We start from the raw sequence: 25,908 nt of genomic DNA, 5'->3' as shown, positions 1-25,908 counted from the left end.
CACCTACTTCACTGATATTTGAATTACCACTATACTGAAATCGTTGTGACATCTGAAAAGCAAGGGACCTACATTCTGCTTTTGGCTGGTCTTTGTCTCTCGCCTCCATATCTCCAACTGTCATGACAGAACATAATTCCCACTGCCACATTTGACCCAACGGAGACACTGTACGAGGGAAAGAAAATGTCATCTAGAGCCCTGAACGCTTAGGAGGGATGCTGGAAATGAAAGGGCACCATTTACTTAGCCCTGGTCCATAGTAAGTCAGCTGTATAGGCCTGTGGAGAGAAAGGACCTTGGGGCTAGCTGAACCTTTGGCAAAGAGATGGGTGCTACATAGGCTGTGTGTCCAGCCAGGACAGGAAGCAAAGGAGCTTTCCTGTAATTCTATCCTTGTTGTTTATGGCTTGTCTCTCTCCCGAGGTCGTTCTCTGTTTCTCCTTAAGGCACCATGGGAAGCCAGTAGGCAGCGTCTTTCCCTGGGTCCCCAAAGCTGGCTTATCCCACAGCAGTTCTAAACAGCTGACATCACACTCAGCTGGCTTCTCTTTCGTTTTTTTCTCTCATGCCACCTGGGCCAGAGCCACTTGCGCTACTACAAGACAACATAAGACCTTGTACCACACAAACAGTCTTCTTACCTCAAACCTAAGTCCCCAATGATCAGACTGTAGGAGCCATAACACAGCACAACCCAGTGAAGGATATTGCAAGAGAAAACATTTACAGTTCCCGTGGCTTCTTCTCAGCTAATAAGGACAGAGCAGCAAAATGACAGCAAACCTTCTACCCACGGGCTGCACCCTCTGTGTTGTTCCAGTCATAAAGGATTAAGGGCAGCCACGCGTTAAGTTTTCTCCTCTAGCTTACCAGTGTATTTAGAAAAGAAAAGCAATAATAGAATAGACTCCTCCCATGTTAGAATTCTGTGTGCAATCTGCTCAAGTTTTACAAACTGGTGGCAACCCACTGGTCATTCTGAGAAAATGGATTAAGAGTGGTTCAGCGAATGGGAGAAGAAATGGGTAAGTGGCTACCAGATTAAAGTCAACCAAAGCCAGTCCTATCTTGTTGTGGTGGTACACAGCCTTAATTCAAGCACGTGGTGTGGGGAGTCAGGAAGATCAGGAGTTCGAAGCCAGCCTTGGCTACCTAACCAAATAAAGCCAGCCTGAGCTACAAGTCAACCCTATGTCATAACATAATAAAATAAACAATAAATCAAAGTGGGTAAAACCAGACATTGCACCAAAACCAAGGCTACCTCATAAAACAACTAAGCAAGCTATTGAGGACATTTTACTAGAAAGCATGCAGACTTTCATTAGAAGCTATAAAAATCCACAGAGTGGAGTTTAAGCCAAACCCTAGATTTGGTTCAAAAGGGTTCAAAGTCTGAATCTATCGTTTCTTAGTACTTTAGATTGTTTTTACTCATTTTTCCCCCACAGAAAATTTAATTGCAAGTTTAGTTCACACCAACCATCAGAGACACTGGTCTGCAGGAGGCTCTTCCACCAGCAGCTGGCCATTTTTTCTTGCCAGACTTTGTCATTTTCAGCCTGAAGAGTCACCGTTTCTACTTCATCACCCTGAAGCGAGTCTCCTACTTTTTTTAACATCTGGTCCTGCGCTGACCATGTCCAGCTTCTCTGTTCTGTGGACTTTCTATAGGAGGCACACTTAGGGAAGTGCTCCCAGAGACCAGCGTTCTCCGTATACAGTACTGTTAGTCTCTAATGTGCAGTGTCGCTCACAGCCAGTCCCACCAGGCCAGTAGCCTTCCTCAGCAAACCTGCCATGACAGCTCTGCGTTGACTCGTTTTGACTTTCCATTTTTCATCCTTAGTGTTGCATATGTGTTGGCACATTATAATGATAAATGTATAAAAACTGTGAAGTTCGTAGAGAACACAAGGCTCCTACGGAAAGGCCTTGGGTGACGACTCAGAAGGAGCTCACGGTTTTAACACTGCGCTGTGTCTAAGCTATGAGACTGTCTTCATTTGCCATGGTAATTTTTTATATAACTGTATCATAACCTCAGATTCTAGTTAGACCAGGGGAAATGAGATTAAACCAGCAAGTACAGCAATTTGGCTACATGGTAAAGAAATCCTTTGCACATGATCAACTTAAGCTCTTAACAATATGAAATTATAATTTATAAATATTTTGCCTCTGATCAAGTCTTATTTTTTATAATTGCACGAACCATACATATTCAAAGCAGCATTGCTATAATTTAGGCTTACGTTGGCTCTAAAAAGGGTAACTATTCCAGTCAGACAGGGTACCCCACTAATGCAGAAAGTCACTGAAGTGCCCAAATCACTCCATCCAAATTTCTTACATTAGCAAATGGCCTAGGAGAAATGTATTCCCATATAAATTGGCCCAGTCCTTCAATGGCCTAAAACTGGCCGATAAAATTATTCTGCTATAAAGTAAGTTCAGAAGTGCCAGATGCAAAGCCATGCATACTAACTGCTCTTCTTGTGAAATGATAATTGCTGTATTATTATTATTATTATTTTTATTTTGTCATTTCCAATTTGCTGGCACACACACCTGGGTCTTCTGATCACATCAGATTTTCTTGATAACTTTGCTTTAGCTGCTTTATTTCATACGGTGTCACTTTTTGTTTTGAGTCCCAAAATCGATCAGCGTCTCATGCACCTACATGTTTATTTCATGCTTTGCCACACAACAAGGTAAGAATAGCGGCAATATGAATAGCTAAAAGCCAAGTGTTTATCTTTCCTGATGCGTGGTAGTGGTGGTGGTAGTAGTAGTAAAAATATTAATATAATAATAAACAACTTATGTAACATTAAATGCTTATGTGTTTTCTAATTCTCATGTATGTAAAAATTGACCATTGCCAGATATTTATTCAGATGCCTTGACCATTCCTTATAATTAATAAAGTCATACACCATACCTATAAATATAATTATTGTCTAAATTAAACCACATTAACTCATAATGTAATATACTATACTGTGGCTAGAAAGTACCTATAAAATGATTTGCTAAGCTACATGTTATATAAATATTCCAACCTATTTAGTTTCCTCAGCTCAGCATTCTATATATCTAACAATAAATAATCATAATCTCTTAAATTATCTCCCAAAATGGTATTATTATTGGGCCATAACTAAGTAATTAAATTTGATTTGTATCTACATTAATTAATTAACCTTCACATTCCCCAGAACAGTTAAGCTAATAATAGATCTTGGAAGACCAAATTGTGTTTTGTTATAATTATTTCCACTAAACTGGCATCATCAGAGCATAGCCATCAGCGGTGCTTCCCGTGTGTGGGTATCCTCTACCAACCGCAAATGACAGCAGTGCCTTCATAATTTATCTTTTCATTAGCTGTTAACATTAGGCAGAGTTCCCCACTGAAAGTTAAGAGCACTCGGCATTGGCTTTGACTTCAGCATTGACTGAGCTTCTATGACAGCATGTTCTTCTAATTACTGCCCTTAACATGGATCCTGGCAGTGTAGCTTTAAAAGCTTTCTTGGTAATACATTTTATTGGATATTTTAAGTAACAATTGTTACTTATCAGTACTGTACCCAAATATACATCTGATCTTAGAAAAGGTCAATATGAAATAACTCATCATTTATATAAAAATATGAATGAACGGTTATAGACATTGTTACACATTTAAGCGGTGTCTTTAATACTAAAAAGCAAGACAAAAGATTAGGAGTTCTTGGTATCCTTACTACAAATAGAAATGTTGGTCCTCAGAGTTCAGGACAGGGCTCAATTGGCAAAATGCTTGATAAATAAGCATGAAGCCTTAGGGCCGGATCCTTAGCCGGCACGTCAAAAGAAAGGACGTGACATGACAACACACACCAATAATTCCAGAACTAGGAAGCTATACAGGAAGCTCCTTGGAGCTCACTTTGCAGCCAGACTGATCAGGTGGTGAGAGATTCATGTTCGGAGAGAGAGTCTGTCTCAAAAGAGAGACTGAAGAGAGACGGAGCAAGAACAACATTAACATCTTGCCATCACAAGCGTATGCTCACACATGCACACGCACCCTATGCGCTCGTCCACACACTGAACACATGCACCTAAAAAATGCTGATGTATCCTTAATAAAAGCTAGTAAATGTTGGGGTAACAACATGATATTAGCCTGAATTACACTCTCAGACCTACTCTACATTTATGTAGATATGGTTCCATGTAATTAAAACATCAGTGTTATTATTACACTTTGTGTCTACATTTAAAAGCTTAATTCAGAATAGTAGTGTTCAAAAGAAGCAGATGGTGACTAAGATCTTTTTACTTCTAGAAATCAAACAATCAATAAAACTATACTGCCTCTGTCCCTGTCGCTGGTCAGATTAGACCCTATTTCAACCGTGGTTAATGGACCCTTGAAATTAGATAAGCTTTAGGTTTAAGCTTTGCTATGAATCTCTTTATAGTGCCCTGAAAAGAATAATAAATTCAGGCTTTGTGCAAGCATTAAACAAGCAAAAAACATGTTTCAAAGTACTCAATGAAACGCTCTTGTGTCCACAGCTCCGGCTGTATACTGTCGGTTTAAAAGAAAGTCGTCTCTCAAAACTAGTAACGTAATGGAGTAAGCTAAATCTCTCCCTTAACAACAACCTAGCCTGAGTGCACATATGCACCTTCATGATCCAAAAGTCTCTTTCCTCTGGATCCTACATGTGGTGGACCTAGCTTTGGAGAACATCATCTAAGGAAAAGAGATTCATTACAAAAACAGAAGACAAGAAAATACCAGTACTTCTAAACTGCTGAGAATCCAGCACAGCTAAATATGTTTAATAATGATTTTTCTAGAAATATTGTATTCAAGTTCTTGGTGCTCATCTCAAGGCTAAGTCTCAGTCACACAAAGAAATGCATAGGAACAAGAGGCCTACTCAGCCCCTGCAAATCCTGGTATCCATAAAGTTCTACAAAGTCAAGCTGAAACCTTTTTAAGATTAAAATGCTGGGAAGGACAAAAAATGTAGGGCTGTAATATCATTCTACTTAAAAATAAAGGGGAAATGGGAGGGAGGGAGGAATGGGAGGATACAAGGGATGGGATAACAATTGAGATGTAATATGAATAAATTAATAAAAAATTTTTTAAAAATGCTTTTCCTTTTCTAACATTTCTCATTTCATTATAGAGATTATAGTTCAGTAGGAATTTTCTCCACTTGTGGTTGACCTAGAAAATCCAGGGCCTGCAGAGAGACCCACACGAGCTTGAGGATCTGAATTTGATTCCCGGCACACTGTAAAAACCCAGCCTGGTGAGTAGCAGTTGTGATCAGAGCATGGGGAATTGAAAACAGGTTGGTCTTTGGCAGAGGCCAGCTGTCCAGCCAGTGGGTCTAAGGCTACCCTCACCAGTGAGCCACAGATGTGTGAGACTGTCTCAGCAAACTAGATCGAGTACATCTGAAGAACAACACTCATGGTTGGCCTCAACACATATGCACACACACACACACACACACACACACACACACACACACACACACACACACATACACATACACACACACACACACACACACAGAGAGAGAGAGAGAGAGAGAGAGAGAGAGAGAGAGAGAGAGAGAGAGAGAGAGAGAGAGAGAGAGAAAATGATATTAATGCTTATGAAGGCTCACCAGGTCCACCGATTCTTACAAATTTTCAAAGGAAACATCGACTTGTAAAAATGGAGCTTGGCAACAGTCCTACCTTAGCAAGAATAAAATCAATTTAATTGCATTGAATGAAGGTTTTTAAATGAAGCTTGGCAAGATGTTATTCCATCAAATCACTGTCAGTTTGAACTTTTGAGACCTTCTTCTGCTTATGCCACCAAATAGAAGATTGCTTATCTATGGCTTGATAAAAACCTTTGAGAATAGAGTCAGCGAAATAAGCCTTAAAAGAAAGCATCCCATGTCAAACAAATGAACAAAACGCTCACCAGCCTTGGCGTAGTTAATGGTTACTTTTGGAGATCATTAAAATTTTATATGGATTATGGGTACTGTCTATTACTGAAGTTATTAGAAAATATAGTGGGAAAATGAACAAGTGGAGAAATAAAATAGATGTGTGCTAACTTGACCAAGATGAGTGATAATCAACGCAAGTCCCAGGAGGACATTTTTTTCTTGAATGTGTAAGATGTTAATTTGCCACTATATTCTATTTCCATCGAATACATTTACCAATAAAATACATCTGAATAGGTAGGATATTAACAGCATGAAACAGTTCCTAATGCAAACATTACCCAACTCCACGAAGGTGGTGAGCATAACCGCCCCTTTCTTTAATATCAACATGCAATTGACTTCAATGACCACTCATTTCTATGGTAAAACATTAAAGAAACCTAAGGACCCCAGAGAGCCCTTCAAGAAAACCTGGCTCCCTCTACCGATCCCCCCATATTTTGTTTCTTTTTTTCATACTCTGTAACAGGAATGCCATTCTTGGTGAGCATATATTGCCATTTGAACACATTATCTGCTGCTAGCACAAACTTTAACCAGGTTTAGAATTCATCTTATTGAACATATTTTCCCATAATTTCCTAAATTATCAATGCTCCAATCAACATTGCTTTTCAGTATGCACAAAATATACTACCATGTCCTCTCTTTTTCCTTTCCTTCATTCCAACCTCCTTTTCTCCCCTTTTGATCCTGTCTTTTTCAAAGCTTACTCTCGAGGGTGGAATACAAAACTGTCCACTAGGCTAGGCAGGAGACCATGCTCTCTCAACAGCGGCTCTTGATAGAATAGTCATTATAATTGGCTACTTGATGTTATGGCAAGGCATCAACACAGGATAAAGCATTAGGAAGGGGAAGGAAAGAGTCGCTTTTTTTCCCCACATCTTTGTCTCTGTCCCACTTCCTCATCTACCAGCATTCTTGCTAAGAATCTTATTTCTGTCTCTATTGTATATCAATAGGGCAAAATGTTTGCATAATCATGTAAAATAAAACCAGTCTTAGAGCAAAATAAAGTCATGTTGGAATCCAATTGATGAAGCAGGATTGTCCATATCCTGTATCATAATTCAACATTAGCCTAGAAGTAGATGCATTGTCATAGAGTCTCATAATACACAATATCAAATAAGAGTCATAGAAGCATTCAGACAATCCCGGTACCCAGGGCACTCCCAGAGGTGTTTCAATTTTAGGCTTTTCCAAATTTGTACACAGAAAAGAAGTTAGTAATTTTTGTGATGCACTAAACATCTGTTTTCAGTATTTACATATACACACATGTATATCTATGTGATTCAGAAAAGAATAAAACTTTTCAACCCATCTTATGTAACCTACTAAATTGTTCACAAATTTGTTTTGTCATGCTTTACATGCTTTTACAAAGTATGTAAAAGGGTAAAATTTAAAAAACTGATAGTAAGATTTCGTGTATTGTGCATATTGAAAAGAAACACCCATGAGAGCCCTGCTATTTTGAAAGTAATATTTCTTAATAACTATGGCTCCTTGAATCCCATTTGTTTAAAAAAAAGTAGATGCTCACGTGCATAAAGATGCACGCGCGCGCGCACACACACACACACACACACACACACACACACACACACACACACACAAAGTAACTTACACAATTTCATCATTCTGGAATTCGAGCTCTCCACACGTGTCCTCAAAGTCCTCCCCTCCACCTCGGGCCGTCCCTTCGATGGTTTTATAGGGAACGATAACATTTCCTCGCGCTCCAGATGTTCTCAAGACCTTCACTTCCATGATGCCAATGCTCTCGCTCACGTGAGTCACCGGTTCCTCAAACGTAAAGATGCCCGCGTGGTCATCGTCAAAAATGGTTACGGTGGCAGTGCAGGGTGACCCGAGACAAGCAAGTGCAGAAATGTGATTGGCTTCCAGTATGCCATCTTCCGAAGCTTCCGAAGAGACTCTGACATTGCTGAGATGCACGAGGAAGTTTTCGTCTTCCTCAAAGATGTCGTCATCAATGATACCGACTCTGATTTCCTTCTGGGCCTCGCCCGGTTTGAAGATCACAGTCCCTTCTGTGAATTCGTAATCAGACCCAGCATTGGCTGTGCCGTCTTCTGTTCTGAAGTCAACAAACACAGTGTTGGTCAAGTCACCCCCTCTGCGGATAATGGTGAGAGCCACAGTACCACAGTTCTCTAGACACTGGTATGTCCCTTGTTCAAAGAAGACCTTACTGACGGGGTCGTTTTCAGCCACGTCAATGTTGACCTCATGCAGGCTGACAGCCTTCCTTGCTTGATCAGCTGCATGCCTCTTCAAAATGTTGCCAGCTCCAGTCATCAGGCGAGTAGCTTGAATACGGTAAAATGCTCGGCTCTTTTGCTGCTGACTTAGGACTTGATAGTTGGCTAATTCTATTAATTGCTCAATTTCTTTTTCTGGATGTTTCTGCTTAAGTTCCTTCAGAATCCTTGCCATCTCACGCCTCGCTTCTTCATCATCTTGGTCCCTCTCATCAACTTCTAAAACCAAAGCGCCATCTAAGAAATTGTCAACATGAGAGTTGACCACTTTCCCATCCATTTCAATTTCAGTTTTGGAAGCTGGCCTGTCTCCTTCATGTTCAATAATCATCCCCCTCTGCTTGCCAGCCCTATACCGCTTGTAGACATACTTGTAAAAGAGAAGCCGCCGGTCTGCTACCCAAGCGAACACAACACAGATGGGAAAGAAAAAGAAAGTAAGCAACCCTTCCCAGACCTCCACAACACCAGGAGAGATGACAGACAAAATTATATAAAGCCAGGTATAGGCAAAGATGCTCCAGGCTGCTGTCACAAAGAACACACGCAAATGCTTAATCTTCCTTGTCTCTCCATCGGGGACCACATAGACACAAAGTGCAATGATAATGAACATGTTGAAGGCAGCACTTCCCACAATGGTGCTGGGACCAAGGTCCCCTGCAGTGAAGTTGTGGCCACACACTTCAATGACTGACAGGAGAATCTCAGGAGCAGAGGATCCCAGAGCCATCAAGGTCAGGTTTGACACAGTCTCATTCCAGATCCTCACCGTAGTCTTGGTGGTCTCTCCATTGGGCTTTTTAATGGTTATTTCTTTTTCTTGAGACGTGATGACTTCTATGGAGGACATGAACCGGTCGGCAATGATAGAAACTCCAAGAAACATGTAGACCATGGCCACAAAATACACAGTTGCTCTAGCAATTTTATCCCCAAAAGATGGGTCTTGGGGTTCCCAAATGGGCAAAATTACCCCTTTCTTACAGTAATATGAGCCAGTACATTCAGTGCTTGCATTTCCTCCTGTTTCTGTCTCTGTCTCCGCAGTTATATGGTGAACATGGGAAAACAGGAGAGCCACCAGAGCTACCAGATGAAATCCCATTGAAAGCCCGGGTGGGAGACTTAACCGCAGCATGTTGTACAGTGAAACTTCCAGCAGTCCCAACCTACTGCAAAAAAATAAATAAATAAAATAAAATAAAATAAAATAAAATAAAAATAAAGGGGGAAAGGAGAAATCACAGCATTAGAGCCAAAACATCACTAATAACTTATGTGTATTATTTTTTTTACCAAAAACTATCTATCTGTATGTTGGACAGTCACAAAATCTCTGGAGAATCATTATTCTAAGAATCCACCAATGACTGAACAATCTTTTGTAAAATTTACAATTCACTCTCACTGTTTGTGGATTTCCCACATGTGGTCCCATTCATTGAGCAAGACAGACAATTGGCTCCTTGGAAATGACAAGTCTCGTTATACTGTAGCTCTATGGAGCACGTGCTGAAGCATGCTAACTGCCAACAATAACAGAAAGCACAACCCTTGGAGCATTAAGTAATTTCTTCCTTGTTGCTCAAAGTGGATTTTCTTTCACATTTGAGTTAGTATGTTAACTTTGGAAACTATTTCATTGACAAAAATCACCTTATTAAGATTCCCATCTTGAAACTCAGACTCTGACTAAAATCCTCCCAATGCAAGTCATGTTGATTATCTGAAATCCTGGAGTACACCGTTATTGTGTTTTGTGCAAACACATCCTCCTCCAAGCTTCCTTGGAAGCAGAAATCTCCCAGTTCACTGGCAATAAAGCTCAAAGGTCTATGTTCTTGTGAGGGAAAATATTTCACTGAAAATGCAGTATTCCCCCATTTTAGGTACAGTTTTTAAAAGCATGTTTTTAATCAGTGCACAGTCCTCATCTTCCCACTTTAGCAAGCTGTGTCTCCTGATAGGCTATCAGCTTGTCCTGTGGTTTTCCATGAGTATCTCTTCAGACCTGGATATACAGGCTGCTTTGGAAGCTGCTGGCAGTGTGCGACAGGCACAGAGGTAACCAGGCCTCGGCTAAGCCGTATGGAAGAGCCTGGAAGGCTGTGAAGTCAGCTGTACCGTGTTCCTTCTCTGTGTGGATTGTCATGCTTTCCATGATCGTTCCAAAATATACATTAGTTCTATAGTGGGCTCAAGTGACCAAAAAAAAATATGCAAGATTGATGATTCCATCTAAATTACCTCATGTAGCATAATAGCTGTCACCACAAAATATACATGTGATGAAGAACTGTTGGCAGTTAAGGACATGGCGATAGAGTCACTGAGCAGCACAAAGAATGATAAACGTGAAGATGTGGACTGGGTCACCTAGGTCCTAAGTTCACCCACTAGCTCAAGCGGAACTCAGCTGAAACTTCATATTACCTCTGCCTTCAAGGCCTGGGATTTGGAGTAAGTGCAAAGGAACGGCTATAACGACACTCATCTGGGATGCATCAAGGAAGAATCATTTATGGCACCCATAAAGCATGGGGGGGGGGGAAGGGGGTCACAGTCAGAACTCTGTCACCTATGGAAAGTTAAAACAAAGTCATATATTCTCGTTGTTCCAATCTGGCTGGAAGCCACCTCACTTTTGCTGATATTTTCTGACCCATGTCTGTGGTGGACGGCAGAAAAATCACATCAAATCCAAGCCAAGAGAATCTCTTGCCCAGCACATAGCAGGACACCTCTTGGATTCTACCATAGCCAGGAGTCCCTTGTAGCTCACAATTGATGAGAGATTACTTTCTTTCTTTCTATACATACAGAAAAACATACATACATACATACATACTTTAAGCAATATATAATAGAAAGACATATATTCAAAGTATGAGACATTCCTAGTCAAGTCTGTCCACCTATTTAGTCATTGCAGATTTTGTGTGGATTGTGAAATATTTGCCTACAATGAAGGGACATTCAACCAGCTAACAAGATGAGAGAACATTCGGATTCCAACTTGTGGGTCTACTTAGGCCACAAATATTTATGTGTTTACTATGAATTTTGCATTCAGCTCTTCTTCTCTCCCGTCCTCAATACTCACTAGTGACTAAAACACACATGTCTGTCTTCATTAACTTCTGTTATAATATGGAGGCAACAAATAAATAACTATAAACATTGTGGAGCAGAGACGATTAGTTAAAAACAGAGACTGTTTGTGTATCTATGTATGTGCACAAAAGGTATGTCTGAATTTATATTGGTCCTCAAAAGATGAGGTGATATTTGAGTAAAGTCCAAAGGAAAGGAAGAGATAAAGCCTTGTAGATACCTATAAGAGGTAGATTCCAGCCAACTACATATGGGAAAGGTCCTAATAATAACACTACTTGGTAAGGTTTATTGAAAACCACAGAGACAGCAGTGTGGTGAAGGCAGTGACTGAGAAGGCTAGGACTCTGCAGTATGGAGGTATTGGCCTTGGCAAGAATGGAAATAGATCCCCTGGAAAAGGCAGCTGATCAGAATGTGCTATCACATGGTCTTTCTAGAAGCATCTCTCATCTGGATCGGTAAAAAGTTGACTGTGGGATCAGATACAGAAACAGGGAGACTATAGTAAGATCTGCATTAAAGGAGCTTGATGTCTGGCAGGTATACAAATTAAAGATCAGACAGCTAACGTCTAGAAAGGAGAAAGCCTCTGTGGCAATCCCTTCGGACGACGTTCAATGCAAAATGTCTTGAGAACCTAAAAATATAGGAAAGATGAAACAGAAGAAAGAAGACTGTGCCTGCCTCTAAGACACCAGACTTAACTATGCTCTCCAAATTACTGTCAAATGCAGCGCTCCGCTTTCCATGCTTCAGTCAGTTTGAACTTATAGAAAGCAAAGAAGATATTTTCAGCTACCTTAAAACTCCTTATTGGTTTTTGTGCCCGCCTCCCTGTAGTCAAGCCTAAACACCTGAAGTCTTCTGAAGACCTCTTAAGGTGTGATCTCTGACCTTCAGCATGTATTTCTTCCTATATGCTGAGACAGACAACACTGGCTTATCTCTGAGCTGTTATAGACTGCTTTTTGTGCCCCAGACTAATCGTTTTTTTTTTTTTCTAACAAGCCTCAATTTTTTTAAAAGGCACAATAACAACTCACAGTCAACTTCCTGAGACTAAGACATTCCACATACAAACATTGCTGTAGAAATCATGCTAAGTTCTTCCTGTGCATCAATTATTTATAATATTTACAAGACACACTTCTGTGCTATACTGTTCTTGTATTGAGGTCTCCATGACAACCCAGGCAAACTAGCATCCCTGTGGAACTTTTTGGTACCCTGACAATACCTCTATGTTGAAATGGACTAAAAGATGGTTAGACAAGTAAACTCTATACCGGAGACGTAACTCTTTGTTTGTAGTAGTGTAACTGAGAAGTAGACAGGTTAGTGCTTGGTGAAACTCACACACAGAGTGATTCCGTGAATGCATATTAAACCTTGGTTTGTTTCCTGGAGTAGTATCATTAGCTGCTCCTTTGGTAAAAGGTGAAGTAACAGGCGGTGTGTTTCTGCTTGAACTAGCCCTTCAGAGAGCCTCTTAGAGTAAGGAGAACTGCGTTAGCATCAGTCTCCTGGAAGGTTCCCAACAGCCAGGATTTTTCTATTAGGATTAGACATTGAAGCAGGCTAGCATCAATGACAGCACAAGAGCTGGCATGTTCCTAGAGACAGCTGCCCCACACGCCTTAGCCTTTAGCAATTGCCTGGCAACCACTTCCTGTGTACACTGTCAGGGCAATCTCAGGTCTGCCAACAAAGGCTCTGCCCTCCACCGCTGCCTTAGCCCATAGCCGACACTGTTCTTAGCCAGAAGGCTGCCAGACGTACAAAGGCAGGTGGATCTGTACAAATCCATCACCATGATCAGTGTCAGCGAGAAGAGGGGGACAGGCGAGGGGGGGGGGGTGACCCAAAAACATCGCAGTGATTTTCAAAAGGGGACAGCACAATAATTTGTGAAATCAGTGTCTACAAAAGACTGATGTAACTTGTTGGCAATGACGCAGCTGGAAAGAACTCTCTGGACTTCGGTTTCAGTCTCCATTAAATTAATAGCCAATCCAAATATCAGGATATGAATAGATGTTAGATACAAGGCAGTTTGCTTCTTGCTCTTACTGCCTCCCTTCCTCGGGGTCTTTTTCTTCATCGTTTAACTAGTGTTAGTTCATCTTCTTTACATATACCTTCATAAAAGTAGAGTAGGGATGTAATCTAGGGCCTCACACAAGCAAATATACATCTTGCTTCCTTCCAGGCTCTCTTATATTCTTGTTCAGTATTCCAAATACTAGGACAAGTGTGGGTTAATTATGAGGGATTCAGATTAACTATAGCCAAGGATCACATCCATTCCTCCATCCAAATTACAACTACCATCATGTCAAAGGTGCCTGGATGACCTTCTATGTGCTGCCTATTTTAAGATCAAACAAAACAGCGGTATGACATCCATACATGTTACGGAGCTGAATGACAGCGACAGGCGATGGCAAAAAGCCAACCAGTCGCATATATAAAAGGGAAGGTTACAGCTGTAAGGAACAGAAACACACGGGCAAGGTATGTGCTCCTCAAACTGCTGATTTAAAGAGAAAGAGCCTCCACCGCAAAGACATCTGGGAAGAATGCTTATTCCCTTTGGAGGCTATAGTCAGTTGTGACTGTCAAATAGTACGTGACTCAGAGAAAAGCAATGGGCTTGATTCCCACCAGCCCAGCTCACTGTTGATTGGCAGCTGGTGTCATTCTTGCAGACTGAAATCGTCAAAGCTAAGCAGCTAATCTATTTCTAAGGCAACAGTTAAGCATATGTAAACCTTTATCTACTGCCCATGCAAGGATTTCCAAGCTCCTCTAAACAAAGAGCAGACAGCAAAGGATGACGGTTCTTTGCGTCTGACCATTCCACCTAGAACCTTGGCTTTCAGCCTTAGGCCTGCAGACCACAGCCAGACTTCTGAGAGGACTCACTTTCCACAGTCACTCTTCACTAACATTGTGGTAATTTACCCTCCCCTACCACCGATCAAATAGAGCAAAGGATCTTTCAAGAGCTAGGCTTGTGGAGGCCCGAGGAGGGGCCCATGAGCTTCTCTTTGAACTAATAAAAGTGGAGTCAGGACCCTGTTTCATGTCAGAAAACACCCACTCAAGTTGCCTAGCAAGGGAAGCCAGTGGGGTAAGGGTTGGGCAATGCAATCCCGAAAAAGGAAGAAAGATTTAAGATACAGGATTAAAGCAAATGAAGGAATTATGGAGAAGCCATGTGTCCCACACACTGGCCCTTCTCTCTGTTTTGTGCATAGCCCTTTATTACTGTTACATGATGAAAAATGTATTCAATGATTCAATTTATTGTCATCTTACTTCAATCGACTCAAACCTTAGAGCACCCTGAGTTTTTGTTTCTTGTGTGTATTTATTTTGTTTTATTTTGTTTTATTTTATTTTATTTTATTTTATTTTCAGTGATATATTCCTGGTTCCTGGAGTCAGGATTGGTGCATAAAAGATGCACAGCACACCCTTGCTGGATGAATAAGTCTCATAGGGTCATATGCTGAGTCATCAAATCCCTGGTGCTGTATCAGAAAGTGGGAATTGAGCTTGGGCTCCTGCACTTAAACATATTCACTTAAACATATTCACTACGTGAAATGGATGTGCCCTCAATAAGCAAGGGTGGGCACCAGGATGAAAAGCCAATGGTAATGTCAGCCAGAAGACAGAAAATCAGTTTTCCAGTCACATGGCAAAGCTGAAAAAGCTGGTCTCTAGCATGGAGAGAGGGTGTTCTTCCACGTCCTGTGGTTCTAGGGTGGTCTCGGGTTTTCCTATGGCAGCTCTGTTTTGCGGACTGGATGCATGGTTGAGAGCGCTGGATACTGTGAGCATACTTAAGGAAGCATCTATCCCCTCTCTTTTCAGTATAACCCAATCTCTTCCAATCCCCGCCATGCTAGAGGTCCTAGAAACTGGGTGAAAAATTAAATTTAAGTACATTAACTTTGCATGCTAATGGGAACATGTGGGAAGGAAGAGGAAACTGGAAGACAAAGAAAGGCTTGCAATAGAAGACAGAGAGGGATTCAGAGAAAAGACACTTTGATAATATGGGGCTCCATAAGGGGTCAGTAAGAAATGACTTCAGTGTCACCACTTCTTGTCCATATAGCACATGTCATGACTGCACTTAAAGCAGTGATGGCAACAAAGGATGAAATAATGGATAAGCATGTTCTTTCCCTCTCTCTCTCTCCCTCTCTCTCTCTCTCTCTCTCTCTCTCTCTCTCTCTGTGTGTGTGTGTGTGTGTGTGTGTGTGTGTGTGTGTGTGCGCGTGCATGCGCCAGTTTCTTTTTCTTCATCTCCCTGAGCCATCTGTCAGTGGTGCAAGGAGATTTGTATTATCATTCTTATTTTACAAATTAGAAAAGTATAATACGTAGTTTATAATACTTTGTTGAGAAAGGTCATTCAACCTTAAATGCTATGAAAAAGGATTTAAAAAAGTATGGGTACTTGGCATTATATGACAGTGAGTTTATTTGTTTATTTCTACAAAGGGTTAAATACTGTTGCATGAAGACAAAGGGCTCAGGATTTAGATAGTTGGTGTTAATAAACAGGCAGCCTTCTTTCCCATATGGTTACATGTGTGCAGACTGATTTATCTCCATGCTTTTCAGGTTTTTATTCCTGTCTTCTCATGGAGGGTCATGAGCTGAAGTCTGATGTCCAAAATTATTCCAACATCATGTGACACACTCAGCAGTTTTCAGTTTGCTTAGGAGAAAACCAAAGGGTGGGAAGAAATTCTAGCAGGGAGGAAGGTAGCAAAATTAACAGAAAAAAAAAAAAAAAAGGGGGGGGGGACCTCTCAGGGGAACAAGAAGCAGGTAGGAACAAGGCAAAACTATATTTTTAATAAACCAGAACTTTTTCAAGGATCTCAGTACAGCTTACAAATTCACTGCCTTACATCAAAACTAATTTTGAAAAAATTAAACCGGTAAAGAATAAAAGCAAACAAAACAAAATAAACAAACACATAAACAAAACCCCTGCAAGAACAACATATTCGTTCATGGCTTCACTGACTAAGCTTTTCTTAATCACTCGCATGTGCCAAACTCTTCAGCACTATGTGGCAAAGATGAGAAAATACCTCTGAATGCAACTAGCACTCCTTAGGGTGTTACTGGGGTTGAGGCATGGACCTCCTTTCTAGAAGGACTTCTTCCATTACTAAAGGATTGCAGAAAAAGAGGGGCTCTCTTGGCATCTCAATAACATTATTGAGCACTCAGGTGAAGTACCTGGAAGTTCCCAGACTCGTGTGTACTACATCCACGATTCCAGAAACCTAGACCATTGCATCTCTGGGCCTGGATCCGGGTATTTTAAGGGTTACCTCATGGAGTCAGGTGCCTTGACTCCCTTGTACCCTCTGGTTCTTCCAAGGGCCTTCTGGCTGACAACAGTAACTACTTGGATGGAAATCTGTTTACCATCAACCTTGAGGAGAAATAGCAGCCTTCCTTTGATAGTTGGTTTTATGTGCTGGAAAAGAATGAAGCCATGTGTGTGCTTCTATATGTAAGTTATTTAAAAAAAAATTGTTTTCCACCAAAAATATTCTCCATCTTAGACTGGAAATGTGGAGTGAGATGGACCACTGAATAAAGTTCTTGTCAGGCAAGCATGAAGATCAGAGTCTGCATCCCCAGGACCAACTATTAGCCCTTAAAAGTGTGACAGCCTGCTGTGAGTCCAGTACTGTGGACATAAATGAAGGAATCCCCAGAAGAAGCTGGATAGCTTGTCTGGCCTACTGGTGAGCTCTGGGTTCTAGTGAGAGACCCTGCCTTAGAGCAACTGAGAAAGATACCCTGTGCCAACATCAGGCCTCCACACTCATGGTGCTGCGAAGGCAAGAACATTCCATAAAGGATGGAATCCAAAGGCAAATCTCTCTAGTGCATGGAAGGTGGGGTAATCTGAAAAGATCATATGGTGGGAATAATGGCAGGAATCTTGGTCTCATCATCATCATTTCTCCCCCAAGTCATCTGGATGCAATAAAATACAGGTACACAACGGATAGACTTGTAATGTTCCTGCAGACACAGGCAGTTTTAAGGCAGTGTGATCTTGGCACCCTTCCTTGAAAAGACGTGGAATAAAAGCCAGATGGGAAGAAAAGAAAAATCTGAGCAGGGTACAGCGAGGACTCCGAGGCAGGTGCATCTGCAGGAATCACACACTCAGGAGAACACTTAATTAAGGAAGTGGAACTAAGTTAGTGCCAGAGGATTGCAGGGCAGTCGTGTGCTTTGTAAATCATTAGGACACTAGTGTGAAAAAAAGTTTATCACATGGCGTTGCCTCTTACAGACGAGATGGGAACCCTGTTGGATTCAAATGGGAAGGCCCTTCCTGACTGGGTAGAAGGCTAGAGGATGAAGAGGTCATAGATGATCCTCAAGGGGGAGACGAAGGCACCTACAAAGTACCTAATTCATGATCGTGCTGCACCCCAGCTCTGCCTCTTTAATCAGAAAAGGGCTGTGATTACTAGACACTGTCTAGAGCAATGCCTGACCATTATGGAAGTTTGCAGATGGCAAACACCATAAAATAGGTATGCAGGACCATGAACCCTAGATCAGATTTGAGTAGTGGAAAAATCTACACTCCTTAAATTATAGGCTTTTCATAGGCACTGACTGTATGCCCCAGTCTTAAACTCCAGAGTTAATCTGACCTGTGCAGTTGCTCTTTTTACTTTCTAGTGTGCCTCTTGGAACAGGAAGTTTTGGCTATATAATTCAATTTCAAGATAAATCATACCAGAACATCTCAAATTACTTTCTTTTTTGCCAATTAATTTATTTACAAAGAAAATGTTAGTTAAATGAGTATAGTCTGGTGAATTTAATGAGCCTATCCCTTGCTTCGTCTTTGAGTTAAAAAAAAAAAATCTTTTTTAGGAGATGGACTTTAACATTAAAAATAAGTCTTTTTCTTGTTTGGTATCAATCTTCATCTGAAGATAAATCAGATGCTCCTGAGGATAGCAGAAGTGGGAAGCAAAAAGAATATTTTTAAAAAGAATATAAAGCATATCATATGTGATACATAATAATCGAGTATATAAATGTTTCCATTATGTGGCTCTTTTGTCAATATTCTATGCTCAGTTGTGGAAAGTTCCTGACAGAACACTCAATGGCTTGGCTCTAAAACCACACACATATTCTTCTAGAAGCAGTAAAATGTCAAAAGGGAAGTCGGTTTAAAGAGGAGCTTGTCAACTCTTATTATTCAACAAAATAAATGGAGTGCTGATGGCCTGTGGGAAAACACAAAAATTTACACAAATCCCTAAGCAGTTTATGAAACATGCATGTTCCCTATTATATAGGCCATGCACTGTGTGCCCTTCAAAGCAGCTGCACATATTTATCTTGGAAAAGCTGTGTAGACATCAGCTGAAGGGTTATAATTTTACTGTTAGGAATAATGTTGAAACTACTTGATTATCCCCTTTTTCTGACAGGTGAGCATCTATTACAGAGTTAATCCTGAGAGGAGATACTGGAAAAGCTAGGGGCAAAATGAGTGTGGAGGAAAAAGGAGAAAAAAAAATCTAGTCATTTGACTCATACATATAATTCCTTTGCTTTGCAAGCCTTTGCTTAAGTTAAATAAAAATCATTTCATCGCTATTAATGAGTAGCCCATCATGTAAGCATCTATCCACCCATCCATCCATCAATCAATTCATCTACCCACCCACCCACCCATCCATCCATCCATCCATCCACCCATCAATCCACTCATCCATCCACTCATCCATCCACCCATCCATCCACCCATCCATCCATCTACCCACCCACCCACCCACCCATCCATCCATCCATCCATCCACCCATCCATCCACCCATCCATCCATCTACCCACCCACCCACCCATCCATCCATCCATCCATCCATCCATCCACCCATCCATCCATCCATCCATCCATCCATCCACTCATCCATCCACCCATCCATCCACCCATCCATCCATCTACCCACCCACCCACCCACCCACCCATCCATCCATCTATCCATCCACCCATCCATCCACCCATCCATCCATCTACCCACCCACCCACCTATCCATCCATCCATCCATCCACCCATCCATCCATCCATCCATCCACCCATCCATCCATCCATCCATCCACTCATCCATCCATCCACTCATCCATCCACCCATCCATCCATTTACCAGGTGCTGAATGCCCGTAAAGTGTAATTCACAGGTGCTAAAACTACAAATGGGACAAATACAATCTCAGTCCTTATGGAACATCTGCCCTCCGTAAAAGCCAGCAACAGATGTTACTCTAAATTATTATCCAAAAACTGTAATCATTAGCTGTGGCAAATTCTCTTTGAGAGAAACAATCATATAAAAGTAGAGCCCTGGGGCTTGATCTCTAGGGTTTTAGTGAAAGGCTCGTGAGGAAGTAACATTTGAGCTGTTTAGACATTTAGAAAACTACAGGGAGTCTGGTGAATAAGTTGCTTCAGTGCAAGGCTTCAGCTGACCCCGTGGCTTTCCCCTTCTGGCTAATGGGATTATTCACAGACCTATCTTCATATGGTGGGTGGGTATGAGATCATATTTGGAAAACACTGGAAAGAGCTTCTTTGGTTGCTATGAGATCTTCCTTCTTGGAAGTCAGAGCTATCCAGCTGCCTGTAATTGCTTTCTGTCACACCATTCTGGGGAGAGGGGTGGATGAAGGGCTCACTGATCTAGAGACTACAAGAAATGAAGACCAAAGTCAGCCCTACTGATGACGTTTGGACAAGCCCCTTCCGTTTACTCCCTCCCACTCAGCTGTAGACACAAGGGATTCTGCTAGCAGTCTAGAGTTAGAATACTCTAATCCCACATTTTGGCATTCAGTGCCACTCATAACACAGCACCTGTCCACTTCTCTGGTCGGCTGTTTCCGATAGTCAGCTGAGCTACTAAATGAAAACACTGAATATGAATCATATTTTCCCTTCTCAAAACTTTATACCTAACCTCCCTGATTCATCCTTAAAGCCAAATTTCTCTCTGTAAATTTTCTTTACTACTACTACTACTACTTATTGTTATTGTTGTTGTTGTAGTAGTTATTATTATTGTTGTTGTTGTTGTTGTTGTTTCTCCTGGGAAAGCCCTTCAAGTCACATACCTTTGTTCTCCATTTCTCAGTCAGAAACCTCAGGCTGATAACTGCAACACTTTTTCAAAGCCACGTGTCACAAAAGTGACAGACTAGATTCTAAAACAAGGTCGGTGAATTTCTAGGACACCTCTCTTGACTCTATACCAACTGCTCACTAATGTTGCATTTGCAGCCTGCCTCCCATGCTCTACTCTGTGTGTCAGGAATTGAGAATCCATGCGTGGCCAATGGGCCCAACCCAGCCTGCCACCCAGTCTTGTAAAGCCCATGAAATTAAAATGTTTTCCCATTGTCAGATGATTGAAAGCTGGAATAAAGGAATATTTCACATTTCAAAGGTAACTCATGAGATATTCAGAGTCAGTGTTCATAAATAACTTTTTAAGAAAAATAGCTCTCTCATTATGTGTGTACTGTCTGTGTTAGCTTTCTTGTTGCAAGAATAGAATTGGATGAATGTGACAGACTCCATGGTCCACAAAACCAAAATAATTTTATCATATATATATATATGAAAAGTTTGAGGTCTATGGCATTGTATGCATACTTATGTTCCACCTTCCCAAGGCTACAGTCTACATCTTTTAACGTATTCATATAAAGGCACCGTAGGGACAAGGACTCTCATTATTTATCCCTTAGGTTATAGATAAATCATTATAGAATGCTTGTGTTACAGAAACTGCAGATTTAACATATTATTCCCCCCACAAAAGGCACAGGCTTATTATTATTGTTATTATTTTTTTTAATATTTTATTTAGTTTTAATATATGTGCATTGGTGTGAAAGTGTCAGATCTTGGAGTTACAGACAGTTGTGAGCTGCCATGTGGGTGCTGGGAATTGAACCCAGGTCCTTAGGAAGAGAAGGCAGTGCTCTTAACCACTGAGCCATCTCTCCAGCCCCAGTTATTACTATTTTTAATCATTATCATCCCTCCTCAAATAGACAAGAAAAATGAGCTGAGAGATATGTTGAATTCAAATAAATATATGTATGAATGAAAATACATGATGGCCTCACAAACCTGTAGGCTAGGAATACAAAGGGCCTAGAGTTGAAAGGTCAATATCCCTAAACAAAAATCAATGTCTTAGTTTTCTTTACTCCATGGGGAATCCATGTTAGATATCTAGGCATCCCTGAGGCTGGAAAAAGAGCCCCCTATGGGAAGGTCTTCTACATAGCCAGAGAGGAAGAAAAGGAGTCTTGACCTTGATGGAAGGACTTCTGGGTATCACTCTCTTTGCAGCCTGACAGCCATTTGTTGTTAGGTACTCTTTCTTCATTTTGTTATTTGTAAACAAACAAACAAACAAACAAACAGAAAACTGTATGCCATCTAATGTGTTTTCTACTGACAAGCATGGTCTGAAATGAAAGCACTGATTTAAAAAAAAAAAAATCTCTTGAAGGAACTACATGTTCTGGGAAAAAAGGCAGAAAACATTCCTGGGGAAAGAACCTTTAAATTTGTCTGGCACACACAAACTTCAGCTCTGGGGTGGTCATGATGTCCACTATAGGAAAGGTATTTTGAACAGGACAAGATACTCCTGATATAGAGAATTTATGAACTCTTTGATGACATTTATAGTGAAGGCCTACAAAGCCAGTGTCACTTGGGGAGGAGAATTAGCAGACCAAAGACCTAAACCTGTCACTAGGCGTAGATGTTCTACACCGAGGAATGAGCACAAGCCGAGGGCGGCCATGTGTTCTGTGCATCAGTGAGGCTCTGAGAGGACCTGGAGGAATGCAGGGAGAATGCCTCAGAGCCATCGATGATAAATAAACAAAACTGCCTAGAGTGGTACCAAGGAATACCCAGTATAGCATCACGCCTATAATACCAGAGACCTATAGGCAGAGGCAGAAGACTTCAAAGCCCACTTGGGCTCCATAGTGAGCCTTTAAAACAGAACAAAAGATAAAGGGAGAAGTGAGCTGATGAGTGGCCTACCCTTTCTTATCCCTGACGGTTGGGCCTCTGTCTTTCAAGGCTATGCCGTGAGTCCGTAGTGAATGTTACTTTCAGATGTGAAATGCATTTGGGCAGTGCCAAAAGCTACTAATTCTCCTGACTCAACAGTAGGTGTCCACAGTCCTGCAGGGAGCAGGGCAGACCAGTAGCCATGGAGATGCTCGTAGCATTGCTCTAAGGTTGTCCTTGTCGTAAAATGTCTAGGACATGCTTCACATGATTCAAAACTACTAGGCGTATTGGTTTTCTAGACCCCTTTACCTCTTTATGATGATCAGAAATCCCTCTCCTTTCCTCTCCCCTCATCTCTCCTTTCATCCTCTCTCTTTTCCTCCTCCCCTCCCATCCTCTCTTCTGCTCCCCTCTCCTTTCCTCTCCCCTCATCTCTCCTTTCATCCTCTCTCTTTTCCTCCTCCCCTCCCATCCTCTCTTCTGCTCCCCTCTCCTTTCCTCTCCCCTCCTGGAGGAAGTCATGGGCCCAGCTTATCTTTCCCTTTCATCTCACCCAGCACTTCATTCTTTTGCAGTTCAGATCCTACACAGCCACGTTATTTCATCTATGGGTGTTCTAGATCATGACAAGAACCATGAAACCTGGAGCATGGCTTTTGTACAGTCTCTTATTTACCCATGATCAAGTCATTTACCTGCACCATATTTGGACACTTATAAGCATCACATCAGATATATATATAATATATATATTATATATATATATATATATACTTGTCTAGACTCTGACATGATTAGTGTTCAACGAACATGAAATGACGTTTGTTCTAATGTGTATCTTCTAAAAAGCCTAGTGCAGGGCCATACATACACCAAGTACTCAACAGATGACATGGTTGGATTCATGTAATTTGCTGAATCAGTCATTGCCTTGCTGTTTGACTTGATCTCACAATAGATTCAACAACAACAAAGGTATTATTTGTGACCTGGCCTACAATGGCATGAAATCTGCAGAGTGATTGCTCTGTCCTTTTAAGATGGCCCCTGATATTTACATTAATTTCCCAAGATCTCTTGAATGTTCAGGGGACCATTTACCTGAATGGGCATCAGGCTGTTTTTGTCTAGGTTATCAGTGTGAATGCTGTGAAATGTTACAATACAGCAACTCCAGGATTTGAAAACTGTCAATTTACTCTGAGAAATACTCTGCCCATTTCTCAGAAGACTGAAAAAAAAGGCTACCTTTTCAAGAGAAGATTCAAAGGTTGCTCAAGAGTAAAACCTGAGTGTAGGAATCCATGTCTGTCTGCCTCTGGTAACTTTCCAGTTACTGACCCCTTGTGCAAAAGCTGTGCTCCCAGTCACTAGGCTCCTCCTTGTACTTCCCCATCGGAAGATCTTCAGAGGGCATTCACTGGGCAGAAGTGCAGTTTTAACTCTTTCACTTCCTCTTTGTCTTGCAGTATCCCAGTCCTCAGGACTTTCTGCCAGCTGGTTGCAGGAAGCATTCTTGCTTCACAAATTGACACATGCTAATGGCCTGTGAGGATTCATATGCAGCAGCCCTTTGCTGGTCAATAGCTCCGTATTTTGTTAGGGATCTGTCAGAATTCCTTCACTCAAATGAATGTCTTTCATAATAGTGATTTCAGATCCTACATTGGCCAATGGACAAAGGCTTTCACCCTGTGACTGTTTTACCAAACTCCACAACTTATTATAAATGACCTACTGGCCCCCAACCACAGAATCATTTTCCTTGCTTCACTTGTCAATCAGGATTTTCCCTTCTTTTTTTTTTTTTTGAAAACTGGGCAGGAAGTAAAGTAAAGATGTGTGTTATTTGAACCTTCACCTACCTTGTTACTCTCTGGACTAGAAGGACCGAGGACCAAAAGACCAAAGGATGGTTGCAAATGTGAGTGCAAGGAGGTCAGTTTCAAAACAGAGTTGACAGGGAAGAGAGCAGGACTATTGAATCAAGACCCTCTATATTTGTATTATGAATTCCCTTGGTGAAAACATAGCAGTACGCAGTGATCCTAGAGGTCTCCAAGTCAGCTGCCTGAGCTGCACATAAGTAATACTGAGAGCCTACTCCTTGCATACTACAGTTCCAGCATGATGCACACGTACACATGAGAGGCTAGAGGCTGGGGGAAAAGAGAGGAAAAGTAGGGAAGTGGCAAGAGAGGGATGGCCAGAGGAGGGAGAAAGAGAGGGAAGGAAAAAGAGAGGGACACACAGAAAGGTGGGGAGGGACGGAGGGAGGGAGGGAGGGAAAGAGAGGGAATGGAAAATAATTCTACTGTATCTAATGAGGCCCCACTGGACTAGTCCTGAGTTTAAATCAAAATCCCACAGGCAAAAGCTGAAAGCTCACATTTCCCGAGTCTAGTCCATCCCAATGGGTCGGAAGACACCTGACATCTACTTCCACTAACTCTCAGAGACATCTCCCAGGAGCAAAAGACCACTTTGTTCAGAGGGGAAAGTGGGAACAGCCAGTGCTATAAGTCACTGGTCTGCTTAGCCTTGGGAGGCCTCTGGGAATTCCAGCTGGAGGGCAGACAGCTGAAGGAGCATTGAGAAGACAGACAGCATCCCTGAGTCTAGAGGAGAAAGTCCGGGAGAATACTCACCACAAGAGGGAGCACAAGAATTTGGTCAGATGGGAGGTTAATGGATAAATGATCTTCCCGGGGAAAGGGGTGTCTAACCATGAATGGAGATCCAATCATGAAGTATGGCTGCTGCTGAGCGATGGCTAAGCAAAAGACTTTATCCCTAAGTGATAGAATGTAGCACCTGTTCCACTAAATTATTAACAAAACCGTTGAATTTTTTATTTGAAAGAAACATACATATGATACATGCAACCAGATGTAATATCCTCTTCTCTAATTTTTGTTCTTTTTGCTATGTATTTAACTTACATTTCAGTTTGGATCTTATTGATTCCTATACCTGCCTCTATATGTGCTCCCTCTATATCGAGCACCCAGAAGGCTGGACACACTGAATAACAACGTGAATATGACACACGTGAGTGCAAAAACTGTGACACCCACAAAAATGAGCACAACACTTTCTTTGCATCACTTATGTCTTCTTTTTTTTTTTTTTTTTTTTTTTTCCTATCCATTCTCTTTATAAAGGAGCAATGCAACTTACAGAAGTTACGGAGTTCTTCTTGTCATTTATTTTGTCAAAGAAACAGATTAAACACTAAGAGGGAAGGAGTCATGCGTTTACTTCGCAAGATAAATAAAAGTATTTTTGTCGATAAAAAAAAACATATTAAATATAGTTCGCTAACAAAAACT

The 25,908-nt window shown here is 41.3% G+C and overlaps 1 protein-coding gene and 1 pseudogene across 10 annotated transcripts in view; both read right to left on the bottom strand.

The window, feature by feature from the left end:
* The window catches only part of Slc8a1 (solute carrier family 8 member A1), a 354,337-nt gene that overhangs the window by 258,205 nt on the left and 70,224 nt on the right, over positions 1–25,908 (bottom strand). For all 10 annotated transcript variants that reach the window (XM_051162630.1, XM_051162869.1, XM_051162794.1 and 7 more), the window contains exon 2: positions 7,672–9,504. In XM_051162630.1, the coding sequence (XP_051018587.1) occupies positions 7,672–9,470 (1,799 nt within the window). In that variant the 5' untranslated portion in view covers positions 9,471–9,504. The remainder of the gene's footprint in view (positions 1–7,671; positions 9,505–25,908) is intronic.
* On the bottom strand, positions 1,489–1,805 carry LOC127195172 (NADH dehydrogenase [ubiquinone] 1 alpha subcomplex subunit 5-like; annotated as a pseudogene).

Source organism: Acomys russatus, chromosome 1, assembly GCF_903995435.1.
Source record: "Acomys russatus chromosome 1, mAcoRus1.1, whole genome shotgun sequence".
Classification (NCBI taxonomy): domain Eukaryota; kingdom Metazoa; phylum Chordata; class Mammalia; order Rodentia; family Muridae; genus Acomys; species Acomys russatus.
The sequence above is the reverse complement of the archived record's forward strand: the minus strand, read 5'-3'. Positions and strand labels throughout refer to the sequence as shown.